This window comes from Larus michahellis, chromosome 1 (assembly GCF_964199755.1).
Source record: "Larus michahellis chromosome 1, bLarMic1.1, whole genome shotgun sequence".
NCBI lineage: Eukaryota > Metazoa > Chordata > Aves > Charadriiformes > Laridae > Larus > Larus michahellis.
In genome coordinates this window covers 194942031-194968418 of record NC_133896.1, presented here as the reverse complement: position 1 = coordinate 194968418, position 26388 = coordinate 194942031, and the positions used below count along the sequence as shown (strand labels likewise).

At 39.5% G+C, this 26388-nt stretch overlaps 1 protein-coding gene across 1 annotated transcript in view; it reads right to left on the bottom strand.

Moving 5' to 3' along the window:
- TRPC4 (transient receptor potential cation channel subfamily C member 4) overlaps positions 1 to 26388 on the bottom strand; it is a 161957-nt gene that overhangs the window by 86027 nt on the left and 49542 nt on the right. Inside the window, exon 2 of the mRNA XM_074566973.1 lies at positions 15425 to 15829. Within this exon, the coding sequence (XP_074423074.1) occupies positions 15425 to 15802 (378 nt within the window). The 5' untranslated portion in view covers positions 15803 to 15829. The remainder of the gene's footprint in view (positions 1 to 15424; positions 15830 to 26388) is intronic.

Sequence of the window (26388 nt, the reverse complement as noted above, 5' to 3'; positions counted from 1 at the left end):
CCAGCTTTGTGCTGTCTACAGGTTTAACATGCCCTCTATTTCATCTTAAATGTCGCGAATGAATATGCTGATTGGGATAGACCCCTGCAGAACTGCTCATCTCATCCCTCTGTTTGAATGATTCCTCCTATTTCACTGAGTACTGTTGGCAACTACTCCGAGTGTGGTTTTCTTAGACTGTATTTTGAGTGACAGTTTATGAAATCTTACCAAACTCAGGCTATATGATATGTACTGCTTTTCCCCAACACAGAGAGCTTGCTATCTGGTGATGAATGAAAATTATATTGTTATGACAAGATTTGTTCTTGACAAATCCTGGTAGGCTGCTATTCATGGCTATATTTTCTTCTAGGTGCTTACAAGCAGAATATGTGCTTATTTCCTTCAGGATCCTCTCTGGCGTGAAAAGGTATAGATTTCTTTTATTTGAAAAAGGAGAATAGAGAATGGAAAGGAAATGCTGTAAAATGAATTGATGACAGTTTCCAGACAGAGGAAAAGATAGTTGATTTGATAGATTTGGGACATGCATTTGTTGCATGTGACCGATGACAAAAGGCTTCAGCACTTTAATTCTCTTTTTTTTTTTTTTTCCCCTCCTCCTTGTATCTCTGGGAGTTGATCAGAAATACAGCCTGTACACAAAAGTGGTCATTTTCAATTAATGTTTTCCTGTGAGCATTATTAGCCGATGGATAAGCCCTTCCTTCAGTCAATGTCAATAACTTAAACAAGGGTGGGAAATTACTTAAAAGTAGACAATAAAAGACTATGAGGATATTCTGAATTTGTTTCCAGCTCCAAAACTCATACCTGCTCTCTCACCACATATCTTTTTGAAACTAGGTAGAGGAGAGTTTTTCAAGTAAGAGTTCTGGGTATTGCTTGAGTGCTTATAATGAAAAATTACAAGCAAACAGTGCTGTTTTCACTCAGGGACAGTGAAAGAAGAAAATGAAAATGGTCTGGAAACATATGAGAGCTAAGAAAGAAAAAATATCTTATTATGGAAATGATTAAAGAAGAACTCAAATTATTTCTTTCATATGATAATAAAGCTCATATATGCCTCTCTCAAAGTTTATGTGATGAGCAAAGCCAATACTGAAACTTCCTGAATATTCAAAGTAGACCTAGTGGGGTCCTTTCCAAGTGAACGCTTTTAAATGGATGCATAGATACTTTTCTCAAACACAGAATGGTTCACAAAGGCAGAATCATTTTAGTGAAGTTTATGTCTGATGTTCCATTTCCTGAGAACCCATGTCCCTGGTCTGATTCGACAAATCTGTAAAAGCTCTTGCTTTTCCCTGTTTTTTGCCTTCTCCCAAAATGGCTTCAATAGTTAGCTGGGGAGGCAGGAGGAAATGGGCTTGCTTGTCCAGTGAGGTCTTGAGAGAAATGTTGGAAAAAAGAGTTCTTAGAATCTGAGCTAGATCTTTTGTTTTTCCCCGAGTTTCACGGATCTAGAAACAAGAAAAGGCGTCCCACTGGCTAAGGAATGAGAAAGACGGCTTGTGAAAAGGAGTTTTTGCAGAAAGAACAATAACAGACTGGTGGCCTCTCTAGGTATCAGCAAACTGCTTAGGAGATACGAGCACCTCAGAGGGAAGGGCGGGAATTAGCTAAACTTCTTTACAGCTGGTTGCAATTATTTAGCATTGCAAAGTAATTTGAGATATCTTCACGGCTGAGAAGTAAATTTCGTTTCTGAGAAAATTAAAAGGGTTATACACTCAAAGAACAAAGTGGGAATCGGGCAAATTTGCAAAACAATTAAAGAAAAATGCTTTATATATTTTCAAAACATTATGAGAAAGGAATATAAAAGAGTATGGCAGGGACATAGAAACCCCATAAATCTGCAGAGGATGCAGATAAATGTCATAGTAAGCTGTTTCATAAGTATGTTATTCCTGGTATGTGATTCGGTGGTTTGTTATTTAGCAGCAGCTCTAGTTTTTGAACCATACTATAAGTTTTCCAACTTTCACAGATGAAAAAAAGGACTCATTTCTGAAGAAGACAGAGGAGACCAAGGTTCATGCAACTATGCTAGTAGCGGAGAATGGAACTTCCTTTGAGCAGCAAAGGATTGACGAATATTATTAAAGCTTAATGATATTCTCAGCTATGTTCAATTCCATAATAATAGACACTTTATGATCCTCCTCCATACATATAAGAATCAACAGAACAATCCTACTGCTTATGAGGTTTTGGGAATATGTAGTGGTAAAGAACAGAAGATTGCCAGAAATCAAGAATTCCTTTTGAATTCCCATTGCAAAGAGATCAGTGGAGAAATGGGAGAGGTGTGCATTATTGCAACCTATCCTGTGCAGTGAAAGACTGGGAGGAGCAGAATAGTTAATTGGAGGTAGTTTAGAGTAGATTGCTATAAAGTAGCCTTTGAAACTGGTGCCACGGAGAATGGATTGGTTCAAATCCTTTAATACTGTGAGTTGTTCTTGTTTCAGGTTAGTCTGATTTTAGCGTTGTATTCCTCTTGAGCTTACTACTTGATTACAGTTCTTGACCTGTACCCATCTTATACACATGGTGCATCCTAGTAATGAATGGGTAAAGGATTATTCCTTATGCGTTTTAGGATACGGAAAGTTATTTCTTTGAGCTTATGTAAGGATATTTTTGCTCAATTTAGTGCACGGTAATTAACAGAGACTTAATAAGCAGAGGTTTAAATGAGCAGGGAAGAGAAATTTCATCTTGTCAGCCAGCTTGTTTTTACTTAGAGTTGATGTCACAAAGCTAGCTGGTAGCAAATAAAATGGTGGCAGACTTTTTTGCATTCTCTGCAAATATCTATCTGTGTCTGGGCAGTACACAATATGAAATGTAAAGCTTTGAGGGTGGGTATTTCAGGTTTCCTTTTTTTTCTGCCAGAAAGCCTCAAACATTGTGACATTTATCTATAAATTTAGATAATATTTTATTACCAATCCTCAGTAACATTTTAGTAGCTGAATTGAAAAGGGAAATAATTTTGCCTCCTGCCAGCCTGGGGTGAAGATGTGGAAGATATGGATCCTGGCACTGGCATAAAAGACAATTAAAACACTCTGTTAGTACAATATGTGACATGTGTATCCTCCATCCAGAAACCAGTTGGTAAATTGACAGGCTAAACTGGTAGTCTTCTAAGAAAAGTAAGCCTCTGTAATCACATTAATGGACTCTGTCAGTCACCCCATTGTGACTTTTCAATTTGTTGAGCTGTTCCAGCTGGATGTTAACAGGAAGGAATATTAGAGATACTGCATTCCTGCAAGTCTCCTAGAGGAGATGCAGGATTGAGATCTGAAAAAAATTCTGCAGCGTGAGCTCAAAAATACTACTAGATACCAGAAAACTCATACAAAAAGAGGGTATTATGAGTGCATCAGCCTCTTAAGAAGCTTTGATGAACATTCCTAACATTAAAACCAGAGGAAATCAAATCATGATGCATATAGTTGTGTAGAAATCAGATTTCATAAATTTCACTGCTCACAGAACAATTTTACAAGGGACACCCTATGACAAGAGCAAAATTGTTGGTGAAGTGTTGAGGACCATACATGAGCGAGTTTCTCAACAGTGGTATGTTTCTGCTTTTTAAATTTTCATAGGGCTTTCCCATGGCTAAAGATTTGGAAAGCCATTAATTTTAAAGATTATTAGGTATGATTGCATGTTTGGCTCTCAAAGACTAATGTTCATTTTGAAAAAGTCCTTTGAATTCTGCTCTTCCTTACATACAACTAATTTAAAAGGTATCTCCACAGACAAGTTCCAGGTAACTGCATTTCAGCACAGTGGCTCACAGACAACGAAGAACTCCGGAATGGCTCCTTGAAACAGCTATTTTTCAGTGGACCACTTCGCAGCATTGGACTGCCTGGAAGATCGTGTCCATCAGGAACTGCTGTGCCTTTGAAATAATTTGTTTCAACAATAGTGCTCTAGTGGTCCTGGTCCTAAAATCTTTCCTGGGTTTCTGCATTGGACACTGTCAGAGAAAGGATATGTTGTAGACGAACCTATAGGATGGGATTTATCTCCTGATTTAAACATCTAATTATATGGTCTATATGTGAATTAAGTTTTTAAGCTCCTGTTATACCCAGTGCAAATCTAGGGCTCATCTCAATTGCCCCCATGTAGGTGTCTAGTGCTATTTCAGATACCTCCAGGTGTCCTGTGTGACCTCCAGTCACCACTCCACACAGGCACAGGTCTTGCACAGGTTCTCCATCATAACTGCCAGGCCCACACATGTCTCATAATAAACTAGGATGCCTCCCATTTCACTTAGCCACTACATGTGAGCCTCTGAGCTGGACCCCTGGTTGATATAGTCAATAGACCCCAGAGAACTATTTTGCTTAGCTTACAATAGAAACCTGTATTTGGCCAGCAGACCATCTAACTCTTCACTGACCTTATTGGGAGCTCAGATATCTTGCCTATATGTGAGCACTAAAGGAGTGATTAAGGTACCTAGACATAGGTGTCTAGTACCATTTAAGATACACTAGAGAATCAGAGAGATGTACACAGACATGACACAAGACCTGCTGGAGGGTCTCACACCTTTGCAGCACAGGCGGAGGACAGGCAAGCAGCCCTGATGCAGGAGACATCTCTGCATAGACCCCTGGCTCTACTGCTATTTTGCATTCAGCTTCAGGCAACTGAATTGGCAGCTGACTCCCATCCCTTACATATATATATTTGTATCCATATATTTATATATGGTACAGATCTTCTCAGTTTGTTTTATATGAAGGGCAAAACCATTAATTGTCTCCTGAGAGGCTGCTCTAGGCAGAGAAGATACTGTATTGTTTATATTGCGCCCTTAATGTTTACATATTTGTTAACTTCATAAATTAAATTGCATGACCAAATGTAAAGATAATTGGCTATGGGGATTTCCAGACCTTAGAAGACAAGACTTCCTCAATTAAAAAAATATTCCATTTGTTGAATCTTTCAGTCTTCTTAATGGATGTATATTACTGGCCTCAGAGATGATTCTTAACTTGTTTTCAAGCCCTGAAAGGCTGTTAAAAATCTTTAGTTGAAACTATCTTTGCAGTTGTTGAGTTATCAGGAAGTGAAAGCAGGTAGGTTTGTCAAAAACGATTCCAGGCACGGAGTCCTATGAAGATGGCCGTACAGGACCACTAATTGTAAAAGGCATAGATTTTTGGACATTTTCTTTTTTTATTTGTATGCTGTCCCTATTCTGATTGTAAACTTTGGTTAGTGCTGTAAAGTAGGGCTCAACAAATATAAAAAGGGAAAAGAAAGCAGCACTAAAAATGTGACTTCTTGAGGAGAAATCCGACTTTTCCACATACCTCATTTTTGCATTAACCTTCTAAAGATTTTGAAGTATTTTACATTTTTTTAAAGATGTTCATTTATTTTAGATTTTCAAATGCTTATTGCAAATCTCCTCATGGTAGAAAAGTGCTTTCATTTCCTGCATGTGCTGGAAACAAGAAGTGTGGAAAATGCAGCAAAAGCACTTAATCTTTCTGAATCTATAACACTTGAAGTTTAGGTAGAAGTTCAGTTCACCAACTGTCTTTGAACTAAATCTGCACTTGTCATCATCAGTATTTTCATAACTTCTGCAAACGGCTAAAATGGAGGATTAGATTTGCAGCTGGTGTAAGTCATCATCAATAACAGTACCTGCAAGGAATATGCTTCTGGAAGCTTCTGGAGTCTTTCTTTTCGTAATTGTCACAGGTTTTTCTACGCAGCCACCCACCCTACCTCTGAAGCATATAAACACAGACAATATGGGTTTATTGCCAACATGTAATGACACTTACATGCAGCTTTTTTTGAAAACAGCCAGCATCCACATAAAACACCAAAGAACAATACTTTTGTAAATCCATATCTCCATCTCACATGCAATTAGTCATCTTCACCTTTATGGTACACCCTTACGTGTTGTTTTCATGTGCCCAAACAATTATATGAAACACTGAACATGGATAGGCTACTATATCTATTTCATCAGTAAACTGAAATATCCCCTACACAGCCTCTCCCATTCATCTCTGTCTATCAATATTCTAAAACCTGTCAGAAAATTCTAATTAATCGATGCCACTGGGAAAAAAATACTCAGCTACCCACTCAGGCAGCTAGGAGTGGGAAGAACCTACTTCATGACCTCACATTGCACTTCAAGGCTGTGTACTTCAAGCCCGACAAAATAGCTTTGCATTGCCTCCTCCATACTCATTACTAGCTAGACTGTCATTAATCAAAACATTCAGAAAAGGCATTTAGTTCATGAACTTCTGTGGGAGACATTTTCAAAACAAAAATGATGCTTTAATCTCAACAGACGAAGAGCGTTACATAAATGATTGTGACTGATATTTTCCAAAGTTACTGGAGCAAGTGTTTTAAGATAAGAAAAACTACAAGGCATCATGCAGTGCTCATAAAATCTGTTTCTTTCTGCCCCTGCTTCCCAAGCATAAGTCCCAGTTCAGTAACTAGGTGAAAATTCGAAATAACATCTTAGAAGAAGAGGTCCAACATCTTTGGAGTTTAAGTCCATTGCAGGCATGCTGGGCCCAAAACATGTATATATTCCCTGATCTTCTCTATGATGACCCACACTGTTACCAGGAGGAGGTACAACCCTGACATAGCAACTTCCCCATGAACACTGTTGGACTGTGGGACAGTGCAGGGCTGGGAAGATGGTATCATCCCACAAGGTCTGGAAGAAGAATAATGGACCAAAGCTGACTGAATGTTCTGCACACGCTAAGAGGAGCCTGACTGTGACTGAAGTTGGGCTATGAGTGCAACTCCAGAGAAGAGCACTGGCTTCGTCTCAGAAACCTGTGACTCCTCAAAGGGCAATTTCAAGAAGTAAGAAGATACTGACAGACATGAAAGGGTGATGAGGCCACACATGGGGAATTTCCTAGGAGACAGGAGCTCTGTCAGACCTGATAGGAGCTCTGTCAGAAGTGCAGGATCTTGGCTGCCAGCATCTCAGGAATGGAGAATGACTCTTTAGGCTCTCTGCTGCTTTCATGCTGTTTCATGACTTTTCACCTTTAGACTTTTTATCTATGTCTGGGAATGCTGCCAGACTGAAGGCACTTTGCCTACAAAGCTCTCTAGTCTTGCTGTCTGTGTCCCTTCCCAGATAGTTTACGTGAGTACCTGAACATCCATGAAGCAGACTGCCCCAGTGGCCTCAACCTATACTGTATAACATCCTTGATACGTCCCTCCTCCTGGCTGTTCTCCTACATCCTTTCATTCTCTCCAAAATTATATGGCAACACTGCTAAAAAAATCAGATGTTGAGACACGTTTTGGCATAAGACCAACCATTGTTTATTCTGATCAGGACTCCATGCAGTGGATTCAAGTGAAAGACAACTTGTGTTGTCAACACCTCCTCTTCTCTTCTGACTTCCCCCATTACAAATAATTATCAATCAGATAAATGAATGAAGATTTATAAAATATAACTTTAGCTTGTCACAGCAAAATAAGGTCCTTTTTCTCCCCACCTCCCAAAAAGTCCCAAGATAGCAAGCTTTCCTACTGATCCACCTGGATAACTTTTCCTGTCCAAGAGTTCACAGTGGCTGCTAAAACACTGAGTGGCACATTCCAGAGCAAGCTCTGAGGTGATGGTCTGCCTGTCATCCAGATCAGGAGGCTGGTAAGACCTCCCTGTAGGTTTCTGCTAGTTCTTTCAACACCCAGATGTGGTGTGATGGGACTGATGCATACCTGGGAGAAGATGCTGCCACCACACAACCTGGGACCCGGGAACTCCAAAATGTCCTGGATCCTCTTGTTCACACATGGATAAAATCTCCGTGACAAGCATTGTGCATGGGGCACACAGCAGCACTAGGATTTGTTTGGCTGGGTTAGATTCCTGGATTCACATCTGGTGTGTAAAGTATCAGAGCTGCTCTTACATATGCTATGTATGCTCTTACATACCATTTCTGACCTCACCCATGTCTTCCAGATGCCATTTTCCTTATAGCATAAAAGCATATAATCACAACTTGCTGTCCTTACCTCCTACATCAAACTTTCAGTCTCTCATGTTGGTCCTTTCCCTCAGACATAAAGGCTAAAACATACCATCCCTTTGACCCAGCTGCTCAGGAATATCCCAGCTGTAAAGCCTACCATGACCAGAGAGGCTACTAAAAAGGCCCTAAAATATTGACGAAGAAGGGTTGCTCACCCTCCGTCTGAGGAGAATACGGTAACTATCCTTATGCTGTTCCTGAGGGAGTCTCAGAACCTGGTAGTGAATTGAGAAACTTGAATCCACACCTCTGAGGGCAACCCAAGTGGTAGCCTATCAGGTTTGTAAAAGCATGGGAACTATGGGGAGAACTGAAGTGGTGGAAGAGGATTCTGCAAAGTGAATATATCTTAATTTGGGGTGAGTGGACATTTCCAGTTCCACTGTAACCAGGTGGCATTGACAATCCTTACTGTGATCATCTCCATCTTAGCATCATACAATGGTTTGGGTTGGAAGGGACCTTTAAAGATTATCTAGTCCAATCCCATCTTAACTAACTTCTAGCCTTGAAAAGGCAGTAAAAATTCAGGAAGGTGCTGAGATGCTAATTGAGGTATCAGTATCTTCTACTACTTCCTAACCACATGCTCTTTTTACCCTGTGTCTAGTACCCATATGCAATAGGCTCTTCACCAAGGAGTGTGCTGCATCTCTTTCAGTCCTTTAGAAACATCTATCTGTACCTTTTAAGTTTCATTGATTTGGGTTTTATCTGTTCTAACAAATACTTTTTTTTCCCAATATTTAGACAACACATTGAACTTATCCTTTCTTAAGCCTTTCAGACATTGCCAGGAAAATGCATGAAAACTGATGATATAAAAGTGTCTGTGCCATGGACTTGTGGTTTTAGAGGCCAACGATGTCTGAAGTCCACACTGAAGAAGCTGAAGGCTGGCTTCCTGGTTTGACTTTGACAAGGACCGTGACTGAGTCTGCAGGGGTCAGCGAGCAGCAGAAACAGAGGCTGCAGGTATGAGATGGAGAAATTCAACATGTGTAACATACCTAAGCACCACAAGTAGAAGAGAGGGATTTTTCATGAAGTAGTTCATGTTGTGACCTTACTGGTTGTCCCAGGGAAGTGAACAAGCTATGAAAGGTACAGGAGGTGGGTATGTTCTCTTTCCAGCTTCCTAATTCCAGCCCTGTGCCAACAATTTCTTCTTTTCTCTGCACATGGTGTGACAGCACAGCACAGAAAACCAGAGAGGAGTCAAGCTGATCCCAAAGACCTTCTGGCTCCCCTTCAGGAAATGAAATGCACATTTCACAGCATTCTTGCAGAGGTGGAGTTAACTGAAGCAATTCTTACAAAGGTTTCCTAAGCCAGGGCATCAGAGAGTATGCACTGACTCTTATGCATTGACTGTTCTGATAATGTTGACCAAACAAGAGATGAGAAAAATTTAGGTATCCTGTACCCCGCGAGAACACCCCGGAAATGCAGAGGTGATGTACAAGAAAGTTATGCACTATGGGCAGAAAGATTTTTGTGTTAATAGAGGAAACTGTCTGGACAGTGGACAGGAGACAGGGACAGAAGTCTTACTGAAGACACCACCACCTCTGGGGAACGGTATAAGGGTGACATTTGATCTGTGCATCCGAAGTACTCCCAGACTGAGTAATCTGCTATATAGGAGATTCACCTCCCAAACTGCCTTGATGGCTACTAACTTCTCAGTTCCAAACTGACTGGAGGAAAGTGTTAGGGGCTGGAGTCTGCCAGCTTCCACCTACTTACCATGACCCTTCCTCTGTGCCCAGCAGTGTTTTCACATTCATTGACTTCCACACCACAGAAGGAATGAACCAGGGACTGTGATCACTTCCCTCCCGTCCTAAAGTTATCCCTCCTCCAGCAATTCCCCTATGTTTGCAAATGCCAGCCTGGCATCAGTATGGTGTTCTTTTCAGGCATCTGCAGAAAGCTGTCCCTAGGGTGTCCACCTATAAAAATACCCACAGTATCACAAGATCAACATCTAATAGTGAACAGGGAGGCATAAAAGCACTACCATGTGCTGTCGCTAGCCAGGCAATGCCTGTAAACATTACACTCAGGTTCCCATGCCCTAAATCTAGACTGGCAGCTAATACAAAGCTACACAGATTCAAGTTTAATAACTGAGACTTCAGCTTCACTTATGTGCTTTGTAGCATCCATAGAAGACAGCTACACCTCTGCTTCAGTCTTTCGTGAATATACATGCATATCTAGATGGTCAGCCACCCAGCTGGAGATCGATGCCTGAGTTCCTCAAGTAGGAGAGTGTGCTGTGATTTAGATAAAGGTATTTTACTCATTTTTTTTATGCTACCTAACCCCCATCCCATCTGTGTATGCTGCATGAAATGTAAAAAGATAAAAACATTTTCTGCAGATACTAAATTTTAAAGAACAGCTTTTCTTCGCTCACAATTTGGCATTCAACTATCCATCGGGGTAAGCAACAAGTGACTTGGCAGATAATTCAGGACATATGGCTCTGAAGAACTGATAATTTAAAAGTATGAGGACAAGTTTCCTCAGCTCATTCACCTTAACTTGTTACACGTGCTTTAGCAGCTGGTACAGCTAAAAAAGTGTAGAAAATATAATGAAAGTGACAGAATAACCTTTTTTTTTTTTTTTTTGTATTAATGTATACCACAAAAACCTCACTCACAAACTGAGTAACAGAAGGAGTCAAATACAAATCAAAGCTATTAAACATACATGCCTCAACTGCAGTCACCAGGTGGCATCAGATGTATCCATATACTGATTGTCAGCTTCAAACCACTGTAGCCCATGTGGTCTGGAAAACGCAAAGCACTTTATGTATGGATACTAGGTAGAGCCCAATAGCTGAGTGGTCAGTAGACTACAGAGTTTATATATAACTTTAACAAGATCTCACTTTTGGTTTTTGGTTTTGTTTTGTTGAGGAGGAAGTATTAAAGAGCAAGATTCAATGGCATCTCCTAATTTTGAGGATATTGGTTGGAAAACTTTTCCAAAAATGCAAAAAATTGTATTATTTTAACTAAATGCATTGATTCTTGGTCAAAATAAATGTATTTTTATATTTTTCCCTTTTCCTTTTAAACACTGAAATGTTTAAAGAATTAAATTTTGGAGAAAAATCAGTTCTTTCAAAAGATACATTTCAGCTGTCCCAAAGAATTGTAGCTTTCTGTTGATACAGAAGGACATTTTTTTTCTGGCTTTCTGAAATTGTCAGTGAGATCTTGAATGATGTCAGAAATCCTATGCTTAAAAATTCCTTTGTTTTACTAATATAATTACATTATTGTATGAGGGTGAAGCTGAAATTAGCTACGCATCATAACTAGTATATTAACTTGTTAATATAAAAAAAGTGAGAACTATTTCATTTACTTGTAAATCATAAGTCACATCAGTTTTTTTCTGCATTTGAACATTCATAACTTTCATCACTAATGAAATATTTGGGAATCTAAACTGTTTCTTGAGCTTGGCAGTATTTAGCACATGCATTTCTGTTATTCCTTATTATCTGTCTCCTCTGAGAATAACTTTTCATCAGGGGCAAATAAAACACAGCAAAAGGGTGAAATCTTGACCTCACTGAATCAATGGCAAGACTCCCAGTAACTTCAAGGGGCCAGGATTTTACCACACATGACCAGCTTTATACAAAGAAGGAAAACCAAACAGGCAAAGATAACATGTTATTAAACGCACCGAGTCTGAAAATGAATCATCATCTAAATAATATGGCGAATGTTTACAAATAACAATAATCAAGAAACTCAAGTTGCAGTTTGAAACAGAGTTTCAAAATGAACTTGATTCTTCAGGGAAAAAAATGTATCTTTCTGTCTAAACACTGAAAATATAAATTTTAGTATATAATTCTAAGCCTTCAGATTTTATATCTTTAGTCTGTTGTAATGATTTTTCAGCCAGCAAGTACTTTTCATTATATTAAATACATACAATTGTATCTGCATCATTCCAGCGTTACTGCAAAAATGTAATCCATATTTACATTCTCTTCATCATGACCTGTTCCTAAAAATGAACCAATGTGATTATCTGTGCATACGACACCCAGAGAAGCTTAATGGCTGTTGGGGTCCCTACTGCAAACAATGGCATACATGTGTAAATAGTCTATTTGTTTAAAGACCATTTTTGCAAGCACTGGCTTGCAAGCAATATTTGCGTTTGCAATGGACAAGCCTAGCCTTGCACAGATACAAAAGGAAATGTCTCTGCTCAAATGATTCATGATTATCCTCCATGCTTTACAGTAATGGGAAGACCCTCAGCAAGTGCACCCAGGGAAACCAAGGAAGAGAAGGAGAAGCAGCACTCTTCATACCAACCAGCAGTGGACTATGGCACTGAAACAACATGCTTAAGCTCCAGACCAGAGAGCTAACCTCTAGTTTGGAGCAAAACAGTTTGTGGCTAGTTTAACACTGTAGTATCCACGCAAAAAGCAAGCCTATCTTTTGTCTGCTATGGCATGAAGCTCACCTAAGCCAAGTTTTACTATTTGTATTCAAGTGTTTCCATTCCAGCAGCTGCAGCACGTACCATAACATAGTCCTGAAAGTCTAAAGAAGAGCCTGAAATTTAGGCACCTAGTGTAAGATAAATTTGTAGCCTCTCTCTCTAGTTAGTCCAAAAAGTGGTTTATGCCGTCTTAAGACAAGTAACTGAGAAAGACACCATGAGTTGCTCTCCAGGGATCTCCATTTTTCTCCACTGGTAAGGGGAGCCCAGGCAGCCAGATCATAGATGAGACACAGCTTTGGATGGCTACCATCAAGTGAGACAAACTCCCCTCTGCAAACGGCAACTTCCACTATAGCTGCCTCTGGAGAGGCAACTATATATGGCTGGAGAATGGAGACACAGGTGGTTTAACTGGCTTGGCACAGGGCCGTGCACTGAGCCTTCTGAGTTCCAGTATATTGCACTGAGAAACTCCCACACCTTGTATTCTCATCTGCACTATCTCTTGAGAAATAATGAAACAAGGCAAACATAAAGTGAACCTAGTTTTCTTCCCTTTCTCTGACATAAATCTGTTGTCGTTACAAAGAAGCTCTGCTTTTACTTTCTAGAACACGGTGCAGACACACACATTTGTACAAAGACCTACTATATTTCTTCTTTCCATAACAAAAAAAGCACAGAATTCATGTTATTTCATCAGCAAAAATTATACTCTTTACTTACTATCTGCAATTCTATCCATAGCAAGTACATTATACTGTAATTAAAATATATTGTATGCATTATCTGTGAAAGGGCTGTAATCATACTAGTCATTGAAATACATTAATACAGTACCTATAATACATTAAAATTTAAATAGATGAAAATACAATGCAATATTGTAACTACTTTTAATTTTTTTCTTGCTGGAAAAGTCCTAGGAATATCAGAATTTATAGGCTACATTATCCTGTCTCCATTAGTTTCTTAAACTGAGGAGGATACGCAAAAGGCAAGCTACTTCCTAGAGACAGAATCATAGACTTATAGAATGGTTTGGGTTGGAAGGGACCTCAAAGATCCAACCCCCCTGCCATGGGCACGTCTCAAGGCAGTGCAAGCGGAAGCACAATAGGTATCACATTCATCATGAATGAGACTGTATGTAATGATTTTTTCCTTTGAGAGAAGACAGGGAGAAAGGGAGAGGAGTTTGTGCCTTTTTAGCTGTAATGGATGGATGGGTGGCTACTGGAGACAGGGCTTAAATTCTGATTAATTTGGTCATGTCTCCCCATGTTGTCTTGCTGACTTGGGTGATGGTGACCTCCACATGGAGGGGTTGAAACCTTCATTGCCTTTAAACAGAGTTTTGTAATTAATTGAAAGGGACCACATCTTACCACTACTATTCTCTTTGGAATGATTTGCGTCTTTGAATGATTAAGGATTTCCCACTAATATTTGCAGGAATAATGTTATCATATTGGAGGTCTCACATGCAGAACCTGTTTTATCAACTTCTAGATTTTCCTGAGTGAGTTTATAACGGACGCAAAGCTCTAACCTGAAGAAGTTTGACTTTTCTTACTGCACATTCTTCCAAGAAGGGGGTTTTGTCCATGATCTGTTAAATGTGAGCCCACTTCTTGCTTTATATATAGAAAGCAGTTAATAATTCACTTAGCTGTAAGCACAAAACCTTGTTATTCAGGCTGTAGGTTAGAAGGATGCAGGAAGTTTTTACCCTTTCTTATTGGAAGCTAGATCTCATATGACCTAACCACATTAAACCTAAAGCCTTGTGGGCCTGTGGAGATTTGACTGAATGACAGAGATGACCTTGACAGGCTCAAGAAGTGGGCACCATGTGAACGTCATGAAGTTCAAGATGGCCAAATGCAAGGTCCTGCACCTGGGTCGGGGAAACCCCTGGTATCAATACAGGCTGGGGGATGAAGGGATTGAGAGCAGCCTTGCCAAAAAGGACTTGAGGATACTGGTGGATGAAAAATTGGACATAAGCAGGCAATGTGGACTGCAGCCCAGAAGGCCAAGGGTATCCTATGCTGCACAACAAGAAGCATGGCCAGCAGGTCAAGGGAGGTGATTTTCCCCCTCTATTCTGCTCTTGTGAGACCCCACCTGGAGTACTGCGTCCAACTCTGGGGTCCCTAGCACAAGACAGACACGAACCTGTTGGAGCAGGTCCAGAGGAAGGCCATGAAGATGATCAGAGGAACACCTGGAGCATCTGGAACACCTCTCTTATGAGGACAGGCTGAGAGTGCTGGGGTTGTTTAGCCTGGGTAAGAGAAGGCTCTGGGGAGACCTTATGGCAGCCTCTCATTATATATAGGGGGCTTATGAAAAAGATGAAACCAAGGCCTCTAGTGACAGAACAATGGGCAACTGTTTTAAACTGGAAGACGGTAGGTTTAGATTTAACAGAAGGGTGTTGATACACTGGAACAGGTTGCCCTAAGAAGTTGTGGATATGCCATCCCTGGAAGTGTTCAAGGCCAGGTTGGATGGGGCTTTGTGCAAAGTGCTCCAGTGAAAGACATCCCTGTCCATGGCAGGGAGGTTAGACTAGATGATCTTTTCACGTGCCTTCTGAACCAAACTATTTTATGATTCTGTGATGTCTAAACACATACAAATGCAATGCACACAGCATCAAAGTAATTGTTTTTTTGATTTTAAATACTTGCGTACAAGGATGATGGTTGGTTTTGTTTTTCTTTCTGCTTACTCCCCTTGCACAATTCTCTTTTCATTAGAGCAGACGATAAACCTAGAGAAAATCCTGCACATACCTGTTTCTCCCCACTGGGCTTCTTGTGGTTTAACAGCAGCTCCACGGCACCAACTACCTCCTTTCGTATGGCATGCAACAGAGCGTCTCCCACATATACATTAAAACTTAAGAGCAGCTCAATGAGCTCAAGGTTCTCATTTTCAATTGCAATAAGGAGTGCAGTTCTTCCCAGGGGATCAATGCAATTAATATTGATCTTGAAATAAATTTCTGCTTCCTCCAAAGCTTTCTTTACACTGGCATAATCTCCTTTCTCCACAGCGTTCAGATAGGCTTTCTCTGAAGGAGACAGTTCAGATTCTGCCCGTACAATACGAAGAGGGATACGATCTCTGTAGGGAGCACTGACACTTCTTTTGTAGTAGAACTGTGCCATATTTTATGCCATTCTAATACTTTGTCTCTGCAATATGAAAAGAAAGATTAAATCAATAAATATATTTTGGGGGTACAGTGCACCAAATTAATATTTGCAATATATAAGCATTTAAAACTCATACTAAAAAGTGATGTTGAAACAAGTACAAATGGTCTCTATCAACAGAACTTGTAAGATCACCAGCAAAACCTGGAAACCAAAACATATGACCAAGTTGTTGAAACTTACCAAGTCAAAGCATATCTGTTAGCATACCATTTGCTTGAATGTATTCCTGAAACTTGCGGCAAGCGTGAGGTGGTATGATGCAATGTACTTTGCACCAAATGTGTAGTTCCACTTCATACTTAATTTCTTCATTAAGTTCCACTACCTTGTGTTTCCCAGTTTAAGAGTATGCTCATACACAGTTGCTGCTTCTCAGTAGACTACGGGGCATTACACCTTTTAAGCTCGAATGTGATAGTGGTTATGTCACTTAGAGATTGGTTCAGTTGCCCATCTAAGGTACCAATGCCTCTTTGAGATGCACCAGTTATCTCATCTGTGCTCCAGCATGGCTTGGGTCTTTCACAAGGCCTATGCACATCTGGTACCTCCTTGCAAATGTCTCTTAAATCCTACAGGCATTTCCAACAAGCACATACTAATGTATAAATTAGAATTCAGAGCCTAAAAGGAAAAACAGAATCCTATGAGATAAATTCCCAAGGACTAATACATAATAATAATGGTTTTGATTCTGAACTATTCAGTTCTAAACCAGAATTAATACTGAAACAATGCAACTATAAAACAACTCTGATGTCTTACATATAATAAAGCATTTAATGCTTCTGCTTTTACTCTGTATACTTTGTGCAAGGACTTTGGAAAAACAATTCCTTCTAACAGGATGATTTTCTCTTGGCTCAATCTTCTACCAACAAAAAAAAAAAAAAAAAAAAGAAAAAAAAGAAAAGAGAGAAGAGGAAAGAGAAAAATTTGACTTCAAAGAACATGATACACAAAAAATATTTCCTTCTGCAGTTCAATTAGAAGTTGAACAGCTTATTAGTCAAAGAACTGTAGCTTCTTGTCATTTTCTCAGCTGACAATGCAATTTACAGTAACCCACTGCCTTTTGCTCTATTTCCTTCAAGCATTAAAAAAAAGGAAATATCTCTGTTAAGATACTAATTTGGCAAAGATAATATGTATTTTTATTATTGTGAGGTTTTGATTCATCAAAAATTTCACTAAACAGTGTGAGGAACACAGTAATTCATTTGTTCAAGTGTCCTTATGCAGTGCGATGAGCGGTAAATACAAAGGCTCTTACTAAATTGTTTCTTTGTTTTGCAGAGCAGATCAACAGGGCTTGAGGCAGGCAGGAGACAGCAAAGGAGACACATTAGAAAGAATTCCCCTCCTGATTCACGTACAGGACCTGAACAATTGCAATCTTTTGCAAGATGTTTCCCAATTCCCCCTCCATGATGGTAACAGTCTGCAGTCTGGGCTACGAGAGGTTGCACAGGCTGTGGATTATGTTCTGTTAATCTCACTCTAAGTAAAATAAAGTACATATCCTTTGCACAGTTTTGTACCCCTGGAACAACCCCCTTTGAACACCTGGAACCCCTATCACATTCTTATTGTTAGTGCACTGTGTTTTACCAGTTTCCTTTCACTCTTGCTTTTCAAATTGCAAGTTCAATTCAAGAAGAAGAAAGTGTCATGTATGTTCAGCTCCAAATTAACAAGACTTAAATGTTGATGTTCACAAGCAGGTATCTACAAGAAAAGTAGGCTGCTATACTCCCATTACGGCCATGGAGATTTAGGGCTCCATTCCACTGCTCTCAAATTGTCATCTGGTGCTGGATGCTGAAGGGCACCCCCCCAGGATCCAGCCGCCGCTTCAGAATGACTCATGTCTCACAAGGGGTCTGTTTCCTATCTGTCTGGGTTAACCCACAACAATACACAAACATTGTTCAGTTTCTTAATACCTACCAAGAGTTCCTCAAGACCCCTGGAGAAAACTGAGTGACTGCAACTGGGAGGTTATTGCTAAAAGCTCCTCCCTCTTGAAAGCACAGGAATGAATACACGGACCATTGTCTCCCCATTTATTGGCAGTTAAATCAGCAATTAGCTTGGATCAATGAAACTGGGCATCACAGAGATGCTTATGGTAGAAGAAGAGTACAGCAATTTACATATGGGATCTATTATGATTTCATTAGGATGATTCTGGTTGGGTTTTTTTCTTTGTTTTTATGATAAATTTGGGGAAGGTCTGTTACTGCTTCATTGTAAGCCCTAAGAAAAGCACTTGCTGGAACCTTTTGTATTTATCTCTTCATGACTCTTGAATGGGTAAAATTAGATCTAAACTTAGTTTGTCTCTTTCAGAAGAGACACCTTAAACACACATTGTCATTCTTCTAAACAGCTGTCCTCTGCTAGTTTTTCTCTCTTGCCTGTACCACTTCCTGAAAATAATCAGCCATGAGTAAAGTTTCGTCATAACTAAAAATAAATGTTTATATGCAATCAGAAAGCAGAGACTGATTGTTGATACAGTGCACTCCTGGAAGATGATATATACATCAAAGATATAGTTCATGGTTGTTTACAAAAATAAAACATTTATTTTCGTTTTATCTACAGGTAGATAGTGTTGCATGACAACTGATACTGTGCTGTCGCACGTAAATGTATGCATATGACAGATTTACATGGGAACACCACAAGAGCTGTAAGAGCCAGGAGTAGCCAGCAGCGGTGAGGAAGTCCCCATTTGCTTTGACTTCCTCTTCGGGAACAAGAGCCTAAAGAAACAAGAGGTCCAGTACAGAAGAAAAGAAACAATTTATGGTGCAAAACTTAGAAAAAGTGGAATTATAGTTTCCACAAAGTCCATGCACCTGAGACATAATAAAAATATTTCAGAGAAGAGATAAAGACAAAATAACTGGCCTTGAAAACAGGAATATAAGCACCCACTAGAAACTCATTATAACCAGAAGCTAATAAACATCATGTGACAGATTGTACCTCAGGCATCCAAATACTGAGACTCATGGGGCTCAAAGGGGGGCTCAAAATCCTGGAGGCATTATTTTTGTCTCTTTTTTGAAATCGGTGAGGGGAATTAGGGACTGAGAAACAAGTTCAAGACAAAGAGAGAAACTATCTTCAATATTGTTCTGCTTTTGTCTGTCATCCCCATAATCCTGACTGGGTATATTTAACTAAAGCAATTTATTCAAAATTTGGTGGAACCCTTTGTGACTTGAGGAAGAACATATAATGGACTTGGTAAACCAAAATAAATTCTTTTTATCAGTTTGGAGAAATATCACAATATCATCTTTCTACATTTTCTGTGGGTTGCTTTGTATTTTTAAATGGAAAAAAAAAAACTATTACCCCTGGTTTTGCAAGACATTTGATGAGTCCTCTGACCCAGCTGATAGCACTGAACATTACTACTGCTTTAAGAAGTAATAGTACATTGACCAGTATTCTGATGTATTAATCCATGCTCTATTGATCCAGATAAAGGACTTAGTTACAGCACCTACAATAAAAGAGCTAAAACTTAATAATATCAAGAAGTGCAAGGATGAAACTTACTCTTTAAGACACTTCGTATGAAGAGATTATGTAAAATACAATTTCTCTGGAATACCTGAATAACTAGGCCCCAACAGGCACCGAATATTTTGATATTATGGTGACTAACTGTAAACCCGGATGTGAAAAGTTTTAGGATTAAGATTTAGGTAGAAAAAAAGCCTCACTGAATGCAAAAGGAATAGGTATTCATTTCAAAATAATCTTTACTAGATAGCTATGTCATAGCTGAAAATATATCTGTTTTGAAAGTACATGTTTCTCCAAATGCAGTTTAAAACCAATAAAACATTTAGCCTAACTTTCCCACAACTAGAAAAAATAAACCAGCATCAAATAGGGTCAGATAGTCGGGTGATGGATGGATTAAGAGCAGCTCTATGGAGACGGACCTGGGAATGCTTGTGGATAAAAAGGCAGCCATGAGCAACCATATCCTGGGCTGCGTGGCCAGCAGATCAAGGGAGGTGATTCTCCACCTCCACTCTGCTCTTGGGAGACCCCACCTGGAATACTGTGTCCAACTCTGTAGCCCTCAATACAGTAAAAACCTGTTGGAGCAGGTCCAGAGGAGGGCCACAAAAATGATCAAAGGGCTGGAGCACCTCTCTGGTGAGGACAGGCTGAGAGAGCTGGGGTTGTTCAGTCTGGAAAAGAGAAGGCTTTGGGGAGACCTTATGGTGGCCTCTCATTATATAAAGAGGGCTCGCGAGAAAGACAAAGAGAGACTTTTAACCAAGGCCTATAGTGACAGGACAACAGGCAGCAGTTTTAAACTGGAAGTGGGTAGGTTGAGATTGGAGAGAAGGAAGACATTTTTTACAATGAGGGTGGTGAGATACTGGAACAGGTTGCCCAAAGAAGTTGTGGATGCTCCATTCTGTAACTGTTCAAGGTCAGGTTGGATGGGGCTTTGAGCAACCTGATCTAGTGATAATGTCCTTCCGTGGCAGGAAGTTTAGACTAGATGATCTTTTAATGTGCCTTCTGACCCAAACCATTCCATGATTCTGTGTTGTCTTTATGATTTTCTTTATCAGTATTTGCAAATACGCTATCCATAATCAAGCTAGCTGTATGAATGATAGAACAAATATTAATAAAAATATTTAATATTTTCATATACATTATTATAAAAAATATTTAATGACTTTCATGCCATTAGTCTGACCACGTTATATATCATATACTTCAAGTTACACTTTAAGAATATAAGGGAAGTTTTTGAAAATATAATACTAAATCTACAAAATATTGCATCTTGACATTGGTAAAATTTTTAGCTATAAGTAATTATAACACTTGAAATATAATGGATCTGTTGGCCCCTAGAGTCAATCTGTTTGCAATGACAGGAAACCAAGCAGAATGCTTTAGTGCTTCTCCAAATGTGTCCAAATGGGGCACAAAGCCAACCTCCGATGGAAGATTCATCTCATTTAATTTTAGGAGCACAGTTGGTTTATTTAACTATTGACATTTATCGTCATATTTTTGCATTGCCTAGGGTACCTCACCCCACATTCCACTGTTTCTACAGAAAGGCACAGGTTTTCTTGGCAGGTCTCATGTCACACCTGCCAGCCTTTGGCCAATACAAGCCCTGTGCCAATGTCCTGGGTGCCTCAAATGGCCCAAATGACCCAGATTCCGCTTTAGCAATTGACTCCTGCCCTCGGTGTTTACATCTGAGAGTAAGGCACTTCTTGAGTGCAATTTTTTTGGCTTGTTTTAGACAGCTACATTAGGATGAGAAAAGTCATACCCTTCTATTAACATGGTCAAAAACTAATTTGGTTTTAATTTCCCTTTCAAGGGCCGCTTCAGCTTGATTTATGGCTACTCTCACATTATTGGACTTTGTGACCTCTAAAACCTAGCTTAGCGTATTGATCAGTCCTTTCTCTTTTGTTTACAGGTCCCCAGTTACTCCTAATTTCCTTTCTAAACTGAAGACTCAGTCAATTAGATTTAGAATCCTTTTCCATGTTTCCATTTTTAAAAAGACTTTCTGGAAGCAAAAATTGCAACTACATTTTGTGTTAAAAAAAGTTTAAGACGCGTTTGCATTAACCTTTATTCCAAATTAAATTTCGGTTGTATTTTAGATGAAAGTAAGCAAACCAGTGTCAGAGAGCATATTGAGGTTCAGAAAGCTTATATTTTCATATACACTTGTAATTATAAATAGTGAATAGGCTCAGCAATAGAGCCATTTTTTCAGCAGTTCAGCATTATTTCCAGCAGAAAAGTTTCCATTTATCAGAAAATTTCCACAAACCTGGAACAACCAGTAGCTTAGAGCTCAGAATCGTCACTTGAAAAGTGGGGGAATCTTAATTAAGTCTTTCCTCAGGAGAGTCTGGTAATTGGAGTTATTGGATTTTCTCTCTCAGAAATCCAGCATTAAAAGAAAAATAAAAAAGAAAACTATGATATTTGAAGGCCAAGATATTGACTAAAATAGTCATCTATCATTGACCTGCAGCAGCGATACCCACCAAAGCACACACAAACACACACACACTATATATAGTGCTTCCTGCCCTCTGCAGATGTCAGGGAAGTACCATCAGCACCTGAGCAGGAGAAATAAAAGAAGAAAACCATAATACTTTCACACAAAATTGATTCTTATAAGATTTCTTTCTTAACAGGCAACTTCCGTCACACCTACTACAGACCACTATTTCAAATGATATGGGACTATATTTTTCATACGTTGTTTTTCAGGGAGGAATGGCAAAATTCTGCCTTCTTTGCAAACCTTTAATTTTTCCACTCTACTTATCATCATTTGTCAATTTGACATTTCTTAAGAAAAGCTGATAATATTAATTTTATGCGTGCTAAAGAAATCACTGGAAATTGCCTTCTGCTGCTATATCATGTTTATATACATATACATGTACACATACACATACATATTGTAACCAGCAGTACTGAGAAGTTTCCCTATCAAAGTTAAAGCTCAAAAAAAAGGTAATCAGAATTCCTTGGCTTTAAGTCAGCCTCTGTTTTTGCCTTATTTGCCACCCCTAAATATATGATGACATCCTCACTATTTTTCCAGGGGACCCTGACTTTCATTCCCTCGTGTGCTGTCCCCTACCTCAAAACACTATTGTAGCCAGTTGTGATGGAGAGGGATGGGTATCAGAGTGACCCACTAGCAGGCACCAAGGGCCTCTGTGATAAGCCCCTTTTATTTCTGGCGACAGTGCTTAGGTATTGCAACCCTTTCAGAGACAGGAGAAGACACCCAATGACAACTCATCTGTTCAGCAGATGAGCAGCTGGATGCACAAAGATTTGCTCCACAGTATCTGTATGTGCAACTTCTGAAATCCTCATTGATGCTACCCTTCTAAAGATACTTTATTTTCATCACTAAGTTAGATTTACTATAGCATTATTATACGATACAGCTTCTTATGTGATGTCAAAAAAAGAAAACTTCTGATTTTGCTCATGAGTTTGCTTTTCAGACTATTTGTGTGAAAAAAAAAAAATAATGAAACTTCATAAGAAGTAACTATGGAAGCACCCTGCTCAGGAAACAAGAACATTTATGACAAGCGAATAACATGCTGATATCTCTGTGATCTTCTGAAACTATTTTATATGTACTCTTCATGGCAAAGGAAAGTTTCTGACATTTGTTATATTCATGGAAGTATGAGATTTTCTTTCTAAAATAGATCTGTGACATATGAGCTTTAATCTGACACAGAATCCTATTCCATACACAGCAAAAATGATGTTCAAAGGGAATTTTTGAAAGCAAGACTCTAGCTCTGATAAACCTCAGTCCAAAAGAAACATGAAGTTCTTTCAGTCTCCAGGACAGACTGTTTCATTTGAACAAGAACAAAAGAAATGCAGATAAACCTTTGATTTCTGAACTCTGGATCAATCCACGTACTGGTGTATAGCCAAATGTCCCGTCAAGTAACTTAAACATGCCTCACTGAGGTGAACCGGGTACATCATGCCCATATTGTTAAACTCCCTTTGTCCAAAATAGGACAGATGATTGAGAACTCTCTACTGGGAATAATTTCTGGTCCATGCTAATTTCTAAACTGTGCCTGGAAATTGACTAGGAAGGTGTTAATTGGCTTGAGCCAACACCATTCCAAGGACTGTTCTAACAACTTCAGCTGCAGGTGACAGAGTTCCACTGCCCATGCATGCCTTCTAGTGCTGTTTATATTACAATTGTTATAGCCCGCAATACATTATATGGGGTCATCACCTGAAAGTTATTTTTCATTGTCAGAGCTATGATCAGCTTCAGACTTGAAAGCTAACAACAGCCAAAGTAGCAATTTGGACTTTGACACGGAGTCATGCATGCAGGAGATAGAACTGAATAGCGCCATTTGATATATGTTCCCGACGGGGCTGTTGATTAATTTGGAATAGAGCTAAAACTCTTGTTTGCACTCTGGTTTAAGTACCCTATAATCCAAGCTGCAGTAAAGCAAAGAACATGACACAGTATACAGCTGTCAGTGGATGATGGGAGACAGGCTGTCATGTTGCCTGCTTGAATGTGTTCCGTCTTCACAATCAGCAAGGCAGGACATCAGCGAGAAAGAACAACTTCCAGGCACCAAGACACAATGGATATATGACAGATGAAATTCTACCAGTGTCTTACATTAGCAGCTTAAGAGATCAAGTCCCAGGAGAGTGCAAATGCTGACACTGAATGTGATAAACCTTTAACGCGGTGACACGGATTACTTGCTTAGATGTTTTTTTGTCAATTTTAAGACAGGATGCAATTTCATAGCAGTTTTTTGGTTTTAAAGCATAGTGCTTTGTATATAGTGTATGGATGTTCTGTAAGTTCACTTAGGATACACCGAATGGGAGGAAATTTTCACCATCGAGGGCTGACATCATCGCAGATCCTAGTTGAGAATGACAGGTTCTTCTTGTGACCTTTAAGGTCAGGACTGGTATCAGCCTGAGCTTTGAGAAATACCAGTTTTAAGAGCTTATGGAAAAAACATTGTTGAGAGATGTTAGAAATTATTAACAGATCATATAGGGGAGGATGATTTGGGGCTCGGCATGCAGTATTGCAAATCTGCATAATTGTTAAAATCAGAGGTATTCAGGGCTTTAATTCTTCAAATACAGGTAAAACTGAGCCTAATTTCACTTACCTTATGAGTGAAAAATCAGAGAGCTCCCCGCATGAGCAAAAAAAGAGCAGCACAAGCTCACAGAAGTATTATTAGATGACAATAGCTCTCTACTATATATTAAATTAGTTCATCTTCCCAGTTTTATTTAAACTAGAAAGAGGCATTCCTTGAAAAAAACGTGCATGGTTATCTCTTGTTGATGGGTAGGCAAATATCCTTGGGAAAGTGAGGGAACGACCCTGAAGCCTGAACCACTTGTTCCTGCTCAGATGGGAATACCGAAGCGTTTAAGCCTGCTACCAGAGCGAAGGAGAGAAATACTGCTTTCCACTGACTGACATAAACTTGTTCATTGCAATGATGGAGCAGGACCGATGTCAGCCCAGCCTATATGCAGTGGGCAGCCAGTCTGGGGTGGGAAGGACAGAGAAGGCAGTAACACAGATAATGATCTTAATGAGTGACTGCACCATCCAGTTGAGCTGACCTCCCTGTCTCCTTGGCTGGTGTTATTCTCAAGGGTAAATTCAAGGAGCTCTCCAAAATAACTTCCAAGAGAAACTGCTTCAGTGTCATCCGGCTACAGAGAAGGCCTTCTTCCAGCATTCCGACAGTAGCGCTGACCTTATGCTCCTTGGTTGTGACCCTGAAGCATTTGTACAGCACAGCAACATTTCTCAGGAGACATGGGGAGTGGGCTGTCCCCTGCTCACGAACAGGGTGGGTGGTCCTTCTCCAAACAAGGAAAGCCACGGGAGAGAAAATAAGTACTGAGAAGAAATTTCTGCTGAGAAATTAAACCATGGCGGGGCAGAAAGGGTCTGACTGTACAAGTTCACTTGAGAAGGAAGGGGAAGGGGAGGAAGAGTAGCTTGGGAAATAGAGGGCATGAGTATTGCTTGTGGGAGTTATGCTGCAAGTGGCAGTGACTTCTCTAGGCTTCAGGATGTGTTTACATGCAGATCCGCATGTCTTCCCATCCCTCACGTGACGACGCTCCAGGCAGCGTGCATCATGGCCAGAAAAGGGAGGTTGCGGGCAGACTGCCCAAATACCTTTAGTAAAGACTTGCTAATAAAAACACTCCAATGTGGGTCCATTTTCAGATGTACAAGCTAAGCCACCCCGAGGGTAAGTTAAAACACTTTCTAGTGTTTAGGTCTGATAGAGAGCCAGCTGTGAAGAGATCTATGTACAAACATATACACTCACGTAAACATCTTAGTACTAGCTGCTGCCCTCAAAGTGGTATGTGGGCTTTGTGGGAAGACTCAAAAGAGGCTGAACTAAAATAAAACAAAAGCTGGCAAGAAATAAAGAATAGTTAGGGGGAACTGTTCAGTCTGAAATTTATTGGCCTGTCTCCACGCAGATCCTTAATGGTTCTGCCCTCAAACTGCTTATTCAGAGGCATATGAGTTGGTGCATTTTAACATATTTTATTAAAAGACTTCATAAAAATGTAAAATCAGAAAAACTAAGCTCAGCTACCAATAATATCCCACTAACTCAAGAAAAAAGAATTGTAACAATTGATCAAATCAAAATTAAACTGATATGAAAGCAAAACAATTAGACCCAATAGTAAACAATGTTCCACAATCTAATTAGTTAGATAACACAAAAAATAGTTTTACAAGTCTAGAAATGGTTGCCCATTGGCTATAAAACCCAACAAAAGAATTAGCTTGAAATCAATCAAATATATAGTTTGGTTATTTAACTGGCTTAACATCAAATCCTAATTGGTATCTGGACCAAAGCCTGACAAAAATGATATTTTTTTTTCTCTAT